The 12,898-nt window shown below is 36.6% G+C and overlaps 2 protein-coding genes across 2 annotated transcripts in view; both read left to right on the top strand.

Annotated features, from left to right (window-relative positions):
• The window catches only part of LOC128264835 (uncharacterized), a 48,238-nt gene extending 42,535 nt beyond the window's left edge, over nucleotides 1–5,703 (top strand). Inside the window, 12 exon segments of the mRNA XM_053000550.1 lie at nucleotides 728–754; nucleotides 756–950; nucleotides 1,035–1,131; nucleotides 1,134–1,200; nucleotides 1,258–1,549; nucleotides 1,615–1,988; nucleotides 4,759–4,856; nucleotides 4,927–4,992; nucleotides 4,995–5,088; nucleotides 5,151–5,277; nucleotides 5,341–5,451; nucleotides 5,453–5,703. Coding sequence (XP_052856510.1) covers nucleotides 728–754; nucleotides 756–950; nucleotides 1,035–1,131; nucleotides 1,134–1,200; nucleotides 1,258–1,549; nucleotides 1,615–1,988; nucleotides 4,759–4,856; nucleotides 4,927–4,992; nucleotides 4,995–5,088; nucleotides 5,151–5,277; nucleotides 5,341–5,451; nucleotides 5,453–5,503 — 1,599 coding nt within the window. The 3' untranslated portion in view covers nucleotides 5,504–5,703.
• A 3,205-nt stretch (nucleotides 5,704–8,908) lies between these two features.
• Nucleotides 8,909–10,415, top strand: LOC128264840 (GIGYF family protein Gyf-like; the record flags this gene model as incomplete). Its single annotated transcript, XM_053000551.1, is given in 5 exon segments — nucleotides 8,909–8,973; nucleotides 9,476–9,845; nucleotides 9,903–10,076; nucleotides 10,138–10,368; nucleotides 10,370–10,415. Coding segments are annotated over 5 exon segments (847 nt in total), but the record flags the coding sequence as incomplete, so codon positions are not given.
• Nucleotides 10,416–12,898: the final 2,483 nt, after the last annotated feature.

Below are 12,898 nucleotides of genomic sequence, written 5' to 3'. Positions count from 1 at the left end.
ATTTTGTTTGAAATATAGTAAATGTTAAGAAATCATATAATATAAAGATTTAAGGTGCTACACCGGTGTCAACTTTTAGATATTTTTTTTAAAGAAAGAGTTTTTGAAATTTGTTTGCACATATTAAGGGGTTTCTGTGTAGAAAGGGTTAAATACAGAAGGCCGAAAAAGCGAGTTTTTGGAAATTTTTTCTGAGAAAACTATTTAATTTAATTATCTGATAATTTGTACACATGTTATGTTATATTTTAACGGTATTTAAACATTTAGTATTGGAAAGTATATTTATTTGGAATTGAGCTACAGCTAATCTCCGGGATTAAGGCGTTTTTATTGACCACTATATCTTTGGACTAAATCCTCCGAAATTAAAAATTCAATAAAATCAAAGAGATAAAGTATTTTCAAATCTATTAATTAACCGAAGGAATAAGCAAAATATTTTTTTTGACAAAATGATGTAACTTCGAATATGTTCACCGGAACGATATGACACATTTACAAAATACAATAAAAAAAATATATATATTTTTAAAATGTTAACTATATAACACCTTAAGGTGAGGTTTCAACTTTATTTTAAGATTTTTTAACATTGTAAACTATCGATAGGGCCAACCTATCTCCTTAACTCAAGTACATTTTATTAAACTTGTGCAGGTCTCTAGTGGTTATTTTAAAAAACCATTCAATATTAAATGCCATTACTATTTTCCTTGGGTTGCAGTTTCAAAAGAGCAGCGAACACGCGCTTTTTTTCAAATTCGGTTGTCGACGTTTTTACGCAATTGACGCAATGTTTCGATGTTGTTAGCAAACTCGAGTGTCCTGATCCAGAAATTTGGAAACGTTACATGAGGCGTTTTGCTAAAACAATCGTAAAAGTGCTAATAGCTTATGCGGATATTGTAAAAGTAGAATTTCCAGATCACATGAAGGATGAAAGAATTGTGAGTAGACAAAGTGCCAAGTGCCTTCATAATAACATTAACTTTTTATAAACGCACCAATTTCTTCCACTTTTGTGCCATTAGGCTTGCATACTTATGAACAACATTCAACAACTGAGAGTGCAGTTGGAAAGAATGTTTGAGTCTATGGGAGGGGATAAGCTAGAGGAGGACGCAGCCAACATTTGAAGGAACTTCAGCAGAATTTAAATTCAGCACTGGACGATTTGGCATCACAATTCGCTATCAGGTGGGCATAAATCAACCTTTTGAATGAATAAAGATTTTAATACCTAATTGCCTTTAGCTTGGAGCCGCGAATAACTCAGTCTGTAAGAGAACTTGGTGATATGCTACTTTCTATCAAAGGAGGTAGTGGGACTCTGGCAGCTGGGAACCTAGCCGCTCAAAGAAACACGGTTGCCGTCGAGGCCGATGAAGTTTTAAGGCCGCTTATGGATTTGCTCGACGGCTCTTTAACTCTATATGCCCAATCGTGTGAAAAGACCGTACTAAAGAGGTTACTAAAGGAGCTATGGAAAATTGTGATGCGAATATTAGAAAAAACTATTGTTCTACCACCAATGACTGATAAAACCGTACGTATACCGATTTTTAATGATGATGATAATATGATGACATATAATTGTACTTTTTTAAATAGATGATGTTTAAGCACCTTACTGACAATGCAAAAAACTTAGCATCCAATGCAAAAATTGAAGACATGGGCCGACTGTTTAAGTCACATATGGCAGGGAAGCAGGATGTTAAAAGTGCGCTTAGTGGTGTAATGGACATATCGAAGGAAGTCGAAAAGAACTTGTCACCCAAACAGTGTGCCGTGCTTGACGTTGCCTTAGATACAATAAAACAATATTTCCACGCCGGTGGCAATGGACTGAAAAAGACGTTTCTGGAAAAATCGTCCGAACTGCAAAGTTTACGTTACGCACTCAGTTTATATACGCAAATGACAGACACACTAATCAAAACATTTATATCTAGTCAAGTTCATGAGGGTAAGTACAATTTGATGTGCTCAAACTGTTGGATATACTTTATTGAACGTATGGTTGTTAATAATTTTATACAGCCCTGCTAGTGTTAAAACATTGCTTAGATGTTTATGATATCGCCGATATGCGTCTGGATGCGTCAGCTATACTTAAAGCTCTCGCAATCGTTTTCTATCATGCGTGAATAGATCAGGACAGAAAACCCAGACGATCGTACTATTTTATATCATTTTTTAGACGATACAGTTTAAACTGTTTTTTTATTTAATTGGATTTTATATAACATTAAAAGACAAATTTCTGGGTATTATCTAATTCTTTTTATTTCAAAAAAGTAATGACGCCCATTAACATGACTTGAAAAATTTACATATATACCCTGTATTATAATTACAATAAAAAGTTTTCCTTTACCGATTTCCCGTTAAATAAACTAGTTTTTCAAATAGTCGTAGAAAAATTTTTTTTTACGACCTGATCAACCAGAATTCTAAAATTTTTGAAACTGACAAACAGACACGGGAAAATGTAGATATTGAGATATACTAAAAAAAGTTTTGAATAACTTTTGCACGGAGCTTTGGATCCAAGCAAAAATTTTATCTGCGCCAAAAAAAAAAAAATTCACACTCCACTTAAATAAAGCTTTAGTATGTTACTGTCACCACCCTTTCTCCTGAACAAATGAATATTCCGAAAGTCTTGGCAATCCCTATTCTTTAAGCGGTTCCTTTTGGTTGTGTACTACTCGTAACGATCGGACCATCCCAGCAGATTTTCAATTCTGGACACGCTTTGGTGCGTTTCGTCACTACGAGTACTGCCGTCCATAGTAATAATTTTTATTGAAATATTCAGACTTCAGTAAGGGGGGATAGGTTCTTAATGGCGAAAAAACGAAGATTTTTATGATTTTTTAGTTTAATTACAAATTATTATACAACTTTTAAAGAATGTAGGAAAAAATGTTCAAAGAAAAATAATAAAAACAAGAAGGGAAGCAAACTTCGGCAAGCCGAAGTTCATATACCCTTGCAGCTATTGCAAAAATGAAATATTTTTTAAAACATTAAAATTATGATTTACTTGCGTATATGTCTAAAAACATTGAAGCTATGATGATTTGCAGCTCAATTATTATATAGTTATTTATATATTTTTATAATCAATGGGAGCTATATGATATAGTCGTCCGATTTGATGCAATTTAAACCGTAATTCAGAAATATTTAACCATGACTATATGTCGAAGAACTAATAGAAAAATAAACAAGAAGGAAAGCAAACTTCGGCAAGCCGAAGTTCATATACCCTTGCAGCTATTGCATTAATTAAATACTTTTGAAAACATTTAAATTATGATTTACTTGAGTATGTGCTAAAAAAAAAACATTGAAACTATGATTATTTGCAGCTCAATTATTAGATAGTTATTTTATATATTTTTATTATTTCTATGGGAGCTATATGCTATAGACGTCCGATTTTGATAAAATTTATACCATAATTCTGAAATAATTAAACATTGCTATATGTCGAAGAACTAAACAAAAAATTAAAAAACAGAAAAGTTATAATTTTTTTCATTTATTTTTCCGATTGTTCCTATGGGAGCTATATGCTATAGTCGTCCGATTTTGATGAAATTGAAACCGTAATTCTGAAATATTAAACCATTACTATATCTCGAAGAACTAAACAAAAAATTAAAAAACAGCAAAGTTATAATTTTTTTTCATTTATTTTTCCGATTGTTCCTATGGGAGCTATATGCTATAGTCGTCCGATTTTGATGAAATTTAAACCGTAAATCGGAAATATTTTACCATTACTATATGTCGAAGAACTAAACAAAAATTAAAAAACAGCAAAGTTATATTTTTTTTCATTTATTTTTCCGATTGTTCCTATGGGAGCTATATGCTATAGTCGTCCGATCCGGCTCGTTCCGACTTATATACTACCTGCAATAGAAAAGACAACTTTTGGGAAAGTTTCATGCAGATAGCTTTAAAACTGAGAGACTAGTTTGCATATAACCGGACGGACAGACGGACAGACGGACAGACGGACATGGCTAGATCGACTCTCCTAGTGATGCTGATCAAGAATATATATACTTTATAGGGTCGGAAACGTCTCCTTCACTGCGTTGCAACTTCTGACTGAAATTATATACCCTCTGCAAGGGTATAAAAATTAAAATCGATTGTTCCTATTGCTCGTTCCGACTTATGTACTACCTGCAATAGAAACAACTTTTGGGAAAGTTTCATGCAGATAGCTTTACTAACTGAGAGACTAGTTTGCGTAGAAACGGACGGACAGACGGACATGGGTAGATCGACTCGCCTAGTCTAGTAATTCTGATCAAGAATATATATACTTTATAGGGTCGGAGATGTCTCCTTCACTGCGTTGCAAATTCTGACTGAAATAATAATACCCTCTGCAAGAGTATAAAAATAAGCCAGGCGCCTTAAAAAAAATGGTTTGCGGTGAACATTATAACTCGTGACGAAGTATCAAAAAAATATGTATATAACTTTTAAAGCTAATGAATTTTTTGAGGTAATCACGAGGTTTTTGTTTTATTTTTTTTTTCTATTTTTTTGAGCACTACAAAACGGTCGGTCGTTTGAAACCCTGTTACTCTGTTAGTTTTTACTCGGATTGACTTAAAATTTGTACAGAACATTCTAAACTTATTTTTAAATCAGAAAAAAAAAAGTTTAAACCCCCCTCAATGTTTGTGCTTCTTACTTTATTCCTTTTTTTTCTTGATGCAGTGATCCTGAAAACGCCGAGGAAAGTGTCGGCGAAATTTCCGTGCAAATAGACTTGTTCTCTCATCCAGGCACCGGTGAACACAAAGTAAACGTAAAAGGTAAGTCAAAATAAGTATTTGAAACATATATTTATAACAAGTTGTATGTAACGCTTTTCTTCACCTTCAGTTGTTGCTGCTAATGATCTTAAATGGCAAATACCGTCCGGTATGTTTAGACCATTTGTTGACATCAATTAATCGGACCACACCTACAAGAAAAAAAAAGGAAATTCGCTACTAAGTCAAAGTCAAACAATTGGTCACCCAAATACAACGAGTCGTTCAGCTTGTAAGTCCTTGTTAAACATAAAAACTTGAATTGGTTGATATTTTCAAAATGTGTCTTATTAGCACTATTGGAAATGAGGAGCAGCTAGACTTTTTTGAGTTGCACATTTGCGTTAAGGACTATTGTTTTGCCCGTGACGATCGACTCGTAGGCGTAGCTGTAATCCCACTAAAAGATATTTCAGAAAAGGTTCGGAATGCTTTTAAAAATAAAATACATTTTCAAACATGTAATTTATGTTATAACTGACAGGGTTCTGTCGCCTGCTGGTTACCCTTAATGAGACGTATTGAAATGGACGAAACGGGCTGGACCATTTTAAGGATTTTATCACAACGTAACAATGATGAAGTAGCCAAGGAATTTTGTCAAGCTGAAATCGGAAATACGACAGGAGCCAACGATGGGCACATAAATCTACAAATTCACCTATTACATAATATTACTTTGACAAAATAGCTATTTTATTTTTTCCGGTGTGCTGTATTACAAGTATTCCCATATCGCAAAATCATACAAAAAATATGCAATATAAATATATATCTAAACACTATGTATGTTCATTGACGTAAACCTGTATATCATAACTCCACCACGTTCACAGAAATGACTTACATCAAGCCCTCGATGTTATATTGTCATATCCAATATTGAAAAGAGCACTTAGAAGATAACCAAATAAATCACACTATTTCTAACTTCTGTCTATACACAATTATGTTTAACTGATCAGCTGTAATACATCCGCATACATTCGTGCATTTGTACATAATGCAGGCAAGACGCTATATAATTTTTATATTTATTTACTAAATCCATATTCATCTGTAAATTTAAAAATCACTACATGCACATTCCTATTTCTGTAAATAAGTACCTGTATAAATATTAATTGGTAATTCTCAAACATATTTGTTAAAGATACTTCACATAAGTACACAATAAGTCCATGTGAATCCTTATTTTTTCTATTGCAATAAAAGATATATAAAATTACAAATCAATCAACAAAATAAATATACATTTTTCAAAGAAATATTGAATTTGAACTTTTAGATGTCCCCGAAGAATACGTAAAGACATTACTCATTACGTCAAGATTTGGGAAAAAGCCAACAGGTCAAGCATCTTTTTTGTTTTAATGAGTCACAACTGTTTAGTTCAGCTGAAATCGGTAGGATGTGCAAGCCGGAGTTTCATTTATTTCAAAAATCCCAACGGTTTTTCAGGGATGGAAGGCGTGGAAAGAGGGCTGCACCGAAAAAACATGGGCTAACTATCGCATAAATTGGTCCGTCAAAGTTCGTCAAATTTTGATGGCGGACTAACTGGGAAGTTTTTGGAACGGCAAAACATTATGGACCATCCCTTCAACAGATGGTGGAAGGCGAATGGATATCTGTGGAAATACGATATCAGGACTGCAGGCAAAAAGTTCCGACCAGCATTTTAGTTTATGTTGTGGAAACCATATTGATGTCAAATTTCCGTTTCCCACACAGTCCGTCCGTGCGAAAAAGATGGCAAATGTGAAGCTCCGATTCCCACAGAGCACATCCACAACCAATAACAGCTATGGCTCATCACAATATAAGTAAAGATTGTTAGAGTGAATTTTGTAAGACTACATATACAAATTTACCACTATTCGCCAGTGGCATCAGATTTTTTTGGCAGTAAATTCCGATAATGTATAATTTTGTTCAAAACATCCGGAACATCGATTTTATAGGTTATTTCCACAGAGATCTATCCACCTTCCACCATCCGTTGCAGGGATGGTCCATAAGGTTTTGCAGTTCAAAAATCTTCCCAGTTAGTCTGCCGTTAAAGTTTGTCGGACTTTGTCGGACTAATTTATGCGATAGTTAGCTGATGTTTCTGCGGTGCAGCCCTCTTTCCCCTCAGTCCATCCCTGAAAACCGTTGGGATTTTGAAAAGAGTGATACTCCGGTTTCCACAGAGCACATCCTCCTTTCACCTTCCTATTTCAGCTGATCTTAACAGCTGTAGCTCATCAAAACATAAACAAAGATGGTTGACCTGTTGACTTTTTTTACGTTTTAACGAGCCACAGCTGTTCAGATTATCTGAAATCGGAAGGTGGAAGGTTGATTTGCTCTGTGGAAATCGGAGTTTCATATTTGTTGAAAATTCCAACCGTATCCAACGGATGAATTGTGTGAATGAGGGCATTAGTTTATTTATGTTGTGGAAGCCATATTGAAGTCAAAGTCCAGTTTCCCTGTTGCATCAGATTTTATTGGCAGTAAAATCCGATAGGGAATAATTTTGTTCAAAACATTTGAAACATCGATTTTAACAAACGTCGAAGTTTTTCAAAGCCTACATCGCAAAGAATAATAGTCTAGTTACACTCAAGCACGTCCGATAGGGAATAATTTTGTTCAAAACATTCGAAACATCGATTTTAACAAACGTCGAAGTTTTTCAAAGCCTACATCGCAAAGAATAATAGTCTAGTTACACTCAAGCACGTCTGCTATCGATATCGAAATGGACGCAATGAAGCATAATAGACAGTTACAATTAACAGACGTGCTTCATTGCGTCTGTACAGCTGCTCTTTGTTTGATTTATCGGGAAATTTGTCGGTCGTTAGCGGTGATACATCCTCCAACATCCGCAATGAAGCAACCCAAGAGTAATTAGGCCCTTAGGAAACATTTTAGTGTATAGCACCGTGTGACAAGCTTTGTGACGACTCTAACATCTAAAAATACTGGCTTTTCTGCTTTATAGACTATTCGGACAGGCGGCTTTTCTGCTTCAGCGACCAAATTCAAATTTTGGGGAAATCCAGCAGAAATTATTGGACCGGGTGTTCACCATAGTCCATCATAGGCCAGGTGTTACAGGTACTGTTTGAAAATTGCCCTAGCTTTGTTTTTCTTAGCTATTGCTTGGAGTCGATGAAAATGCCCAATAAAAGTAATAACAACAAGCTACTGTCTTAACTTCTTTATTTGCATATATTCGTTGATTCCTTTCATGTTGTCACTGCACTGAATTTTCAGCAATTCAACAAAATGTTCAGCAGCCTATTGGTTGCTGAAATTTCAGAAAGTTCAGTTTGTATGGAAGAGCTTACAAACAGCTGACTGATTTTCAGCCATTTAGAGATTAAGATGTTTCGGAAATACCGAAAACGATTATATTAAATATTATGGAGGTATTGACTTCCATTCGACCTGTGGGACAATAAGCTTGACGACCTACAAGGAGCGCGGAAAAACTATCATATATATGGGGAAGGACAGCAGGAATAAAAGAATTAGGGAGTGACCATCACCATATCATACATCATAGGTAACCCATTAGCTGAGATATATCTCTTCACTTGGGTATGTCAAAATTGTATTTAGTTTAACGTTGATATCCATTACAATGGCGGTAAAATGCAATTTTGTGTTCTCTTCTTCTTATTTTTAACTTTGTTTACTTCTCAAAAGCCGATCAGTTGCTTTTGCATCAACGGCTGCCTGTGTGAATGGGTCGCTTCAACTTTTTGTGCAAACGCTATTAAAGGCTATAAATATGTACATCGAAATCCGCCTTAGGAATTCCCTTAATGTTAAGTAAATAGTAAGCTGACTTTTTGAAAGTTGGGCACACTAGACCGACTTTTATATTGGTATTGGTATTTTACTATAATATCTCGGTGGTACGTGTAAGTATAACATATTACAAATTAAAACAAGAAGTTTTGCTTCTTTTTCTGTTGAACGGGTTGACCAAAGCGCATAAAAATGGCTTAAATAAATTAGACCGAACAATAGTACTAACGCAGTTAACAGCCACTGAATGTTTTCCTACGTTTACTCATACACGCATTAGAATGCACGAACAGACTTACATCCATATGTGCATATGTAGATATATGAGCTGCACTTTTAATATTTATTTTTTTGGTCAGCAAATTTACAAATTTCAAAGCATAAAATATTCGAATTAGATACGCTAGTAAGCAATGTGTATGTTTAAAATTATAAATGCGTATGCATGAGTAAATTGCGTTTGTATGTGATATTACAGTTTGATTTTCTAGGTTAGGTTGCTTAGCTGTCTTACATTTTTGTTCCTTTATTTTTACTGCATTCGGTAATAATTTGTAAGGTCCTCTTTGTTGGTAACAGCCCGTTTATGGGAATTCTAAATTTAATTTAACCCCCTAGACCGATAGCTAAAAACTATGTGCATTAAGTTTTATTTTGTTTAGCTTACAGAACTAATCATAAAAATAATACGGAGCGTTTTTGCAATTATAATTTAATTAGAAAATATAACGTTTACGTTTGTTTGCTTGGCGCTGTTGTAATATGCAAGTCAAGCTGTTTAAAATAATACATTTTTTCTGTGAACCTAGCGTCATCATTAACATATCGAACCAGAGGCTACTGAAAATGACAGATTCAATGAAATTTGGTCCGGAATGGTTGCGCAACATGTCAGCTGAGCCCGCAGGCTCTCCCAGTACTTACAACATCGGTACCGGAGGACCAAATAGCTCAATTGCAGCGCACAACCTCGGCAACAACACAGCATCTGCCTCGCGTAATCTGTTTCCAGAATACCGGTATGGACGTGAGGAAATGCTGTCGTTGTTTGACCGGAACTGTTTGCTACCGCAGATCCTACCTTCGTTTAAGAAACTTTTCGTGGAGAAGGTTCAATACCCACTTGCCCTTACCCCAAGCTCCGAGGAGGACAACAACCAAAACCCTCTTGGAAATAGCGTAAGTAACCGGATTGGGCTTGTTTTCGGGAACTGATGTTTCTCTACTTTGCAACAGTCGCGTCCTGCCTGGTTGCAGCGCTCATCCGGTGGATTTAGTACTGCTTCCCGGGGCACAGGACGTGGTGGGACAGTCGAACGAGGCCGAATGCGCGGTAAATCTGTCTATCATCCTATATATCAACGTCCAAGTGGTCTTTACGATGAGGGTTTATCTGTTATATCTATCAAGGCAAGCGGAAAGATTCGAGGGAAGATTGATATGTTGCTAGCTAATAACTTTCTTCACCCAGGCCGAACGTACTTGGAATGACCGGAACGGAACTGGAGATTCAGCAATTGCTAACACTCCTACTACTGGTGCAGGTGCCTTGGATTGGAACGGCACTCCAAGTTCAAGTCCTCGAAAAGACTTTTCGAGTCATCATCGCAACATGGAGAATTGGAGACGAACTAGGAACGAAGACGGATCTGGAGATGGTCCAGTTGCCAGCGGCCCAGACATTGCTGGTTGGCGAAGTGGTGGCGGCGGGAAATGCCACTGGTTTTGGTACAAACAGTCATCGCTGGGGTTAGTTATTACAACATTTATTATTATTTTAGTACACAACAAAACAATGCAACGCAAGAGATATCCCCGGCCATAGGTTAGATTAGGTATCAGCGCAGCGCCAAATTTGGGTTTCAATTTATCGATTCGTTAAATCAGAAGTTAAAATAAGAAAGCACAGAAGATACATACTAAACATCGCAAAGTGACCAAATTGGTCAACAAAAAAATTTAATTATAGTAAGAAAGGTATAACCTTAAGCGTAGAGCCAAAATGTTACGATTTTAATGTTATTTAAATCTGCCAGCAATATGTAGTTGCTGCAGGGGCATACAAATTATAAAGTATATTAGTTCTAGATCAGCAGAGTCGATCTAGCCATGTCCGTCTGTCCGTCCTTCACCCTGTTTCTATCAAACTGGTCTCTCAGTTTTAAAGCTGTCTAGATGAAAATTTTCCAAAATTCAGCTTTTTATTGCTAAAAGTGTATAAGCCGGAATGGGCGGATCGGACGACTATATCATACAGTTCCTATAGCAAAGAAATTTATATATCCTTTCAGCCGTTAACAAAATTAAACATTCTTTTAAATATCTAAATTTCGATTTATAAAAAATTGAAGCTAAGACGATTATTTGCTCCATTTTTCGATCGTTCCTACGGCAGCTTTATGAAATATGACAGACGGACATAGCTAGGTCGACTCTCCTAGTGATGCTGAGGAAATATAGTTTACAGGGTCGGAAATTCTCTTTCACTGCGTTGCAAACTTCTCACTGAACTTATAATGTCCTCTGCAAGGGTATACTAATTTTAACTTCGGTATTTTTCAATTTATTCGAATGTTCTTCGAGACAAAGTAATGTTCCACTGTTTCAGAACTACGGTTTAGGTAAGGTTAGGTTAGGGCGGCGGCCAGATATGATCTGACACACCTAGACCAACTCCTATTATCCTATGATCTGTTGCAACTCAGGTAGCAGCGCCTACCCTCGCTCTTATGAATTTTTATATTTTTAGGCTTATATTTGCTAGTTGGGAGAGGGAGAACTTCTTAATTGGACAGGTAAAAAACGGACAGTGCCTAGTCTGCTCGCCTGCGTGCAACAGTGTCCTGTTAGGACACGCATTATCGTCCCGCACTCGGTACGGCTAAGCCTCAGAAGCTCAGACGTGGTTTTCTCCTTTGTGATGGGTCATTTTTGGCCAGTCTTATGTGTTTCGTGTATTCATTTCCAGCCATTGCCATGCTAAATAGACCTGAAAGTTATTGACTGCATTGAGGAGCTTTTGTTTCCCCTTTGGTTTATTTTTAAGGCAAGCTGTCCCGAAAGCCGTTTTTCATGCTTTCGTAAACTTTCCTACGAAGCTAATAGGTTATTAAAGTAGATTATTATGATATTTAAAGGGCTCCATAGAAATACATACGCCAGTTAGCTCGTCTTGAGACTTCCTAACTGATTCTAGTAGAGAACCTGATACCAAAATAAGGGCTAAGCTCCGTTTCGCTTCCTCTGAGTCGTCGACTTCGTCCGCCGGTTTTATCGCCTGCATCCATCTGCTTAGCGAGTCCGTAGAGTAGAGCTTAAAAACCACCGAATTTGGCTAGCATCGATGTTCCGATGTTTTGACAAAAAACATCGGTGCACTTTGGTACATTTCGGTGGATCACACATAAAAACTTAATATACGAAATCGTTAAGAAAATAATTTGGTTTGAGACAAGAGAACGTCTGCTTGGTTTAACTTCGTTCTGAATCGCAAGATGTTGCAGGCACACACGCATATTTCATCGTGAGTATCGATGTTGGGATCGTTGTTGAAAATATCGACTGGGTGTTTGCTATTTTTTCTGGAACATCGTCAAGGCTCTACGGCGCTTTACCAAGTGCCTCGTTATCTCCGGCGTAAACCTGCTGGACTGGGTTTTCCGACAGAATTTTCCTCAAAGAAACCCTCATAAATCGCGCTGAAACCGAAGTTCTGTTTCCCGCGAGGAGCCACTATTGTGGACTCATTGTTCAGCACGATAGTCGCCTGGCTCCTTTTATGGGATCGGAGTGCTTGTGCGGCAGTGCGCAACACAGTCTTAGCTGCGGGTTTTGGCATAGGTACTGGCGAACAACTGTTGCCACCAGACATCCCTAGTTTGGGATTGGTTCGAGCTGGTGCCATCGCAGGCTACGATGGCGCCTCGGCTAGGTGCACTCAGAGAATCACAGTAGTTCTCGGACAACGACATCATATAGCTGCCATAGGAACGATCGAGAAATGTAGCTTGGTTATTTGTATACAAAAGAAATAAAATCGAAATATGGTAGTTTTATTGAATTTTTAATCGATGATTGCAGCTACTAGCAAGGGCATATAAACTTCGGCTTATCTTCAAATAAATTAAACTAATTTTCAACAAAAATTACGGTTAAACGGAACACTATTTTATTATGTTCCTATTTTCTTATTAATCAGAAACCAACAACTTTTCATCACGTCCAATTGTGGT

Source organism: Drosophila gunungcola, unplaced genomic scaffold (assembly GCF_025200985.1).
Source record: "Drosophila gunungcola strain Sukarami unplaced genomic scaffold, Dgunungcola_SK_2 000080F, whole genome shotgun sequence".
Taxonomy (NCBI): Eukaryota; Metazoa; Arthropoda; class Insecta; order Diptera; family Drosophilidae; genus Drosophila; species Drosophila gunungcola.
This window is presented reverse-complemented; position numbering and strand designations above follow the sequence as displayed.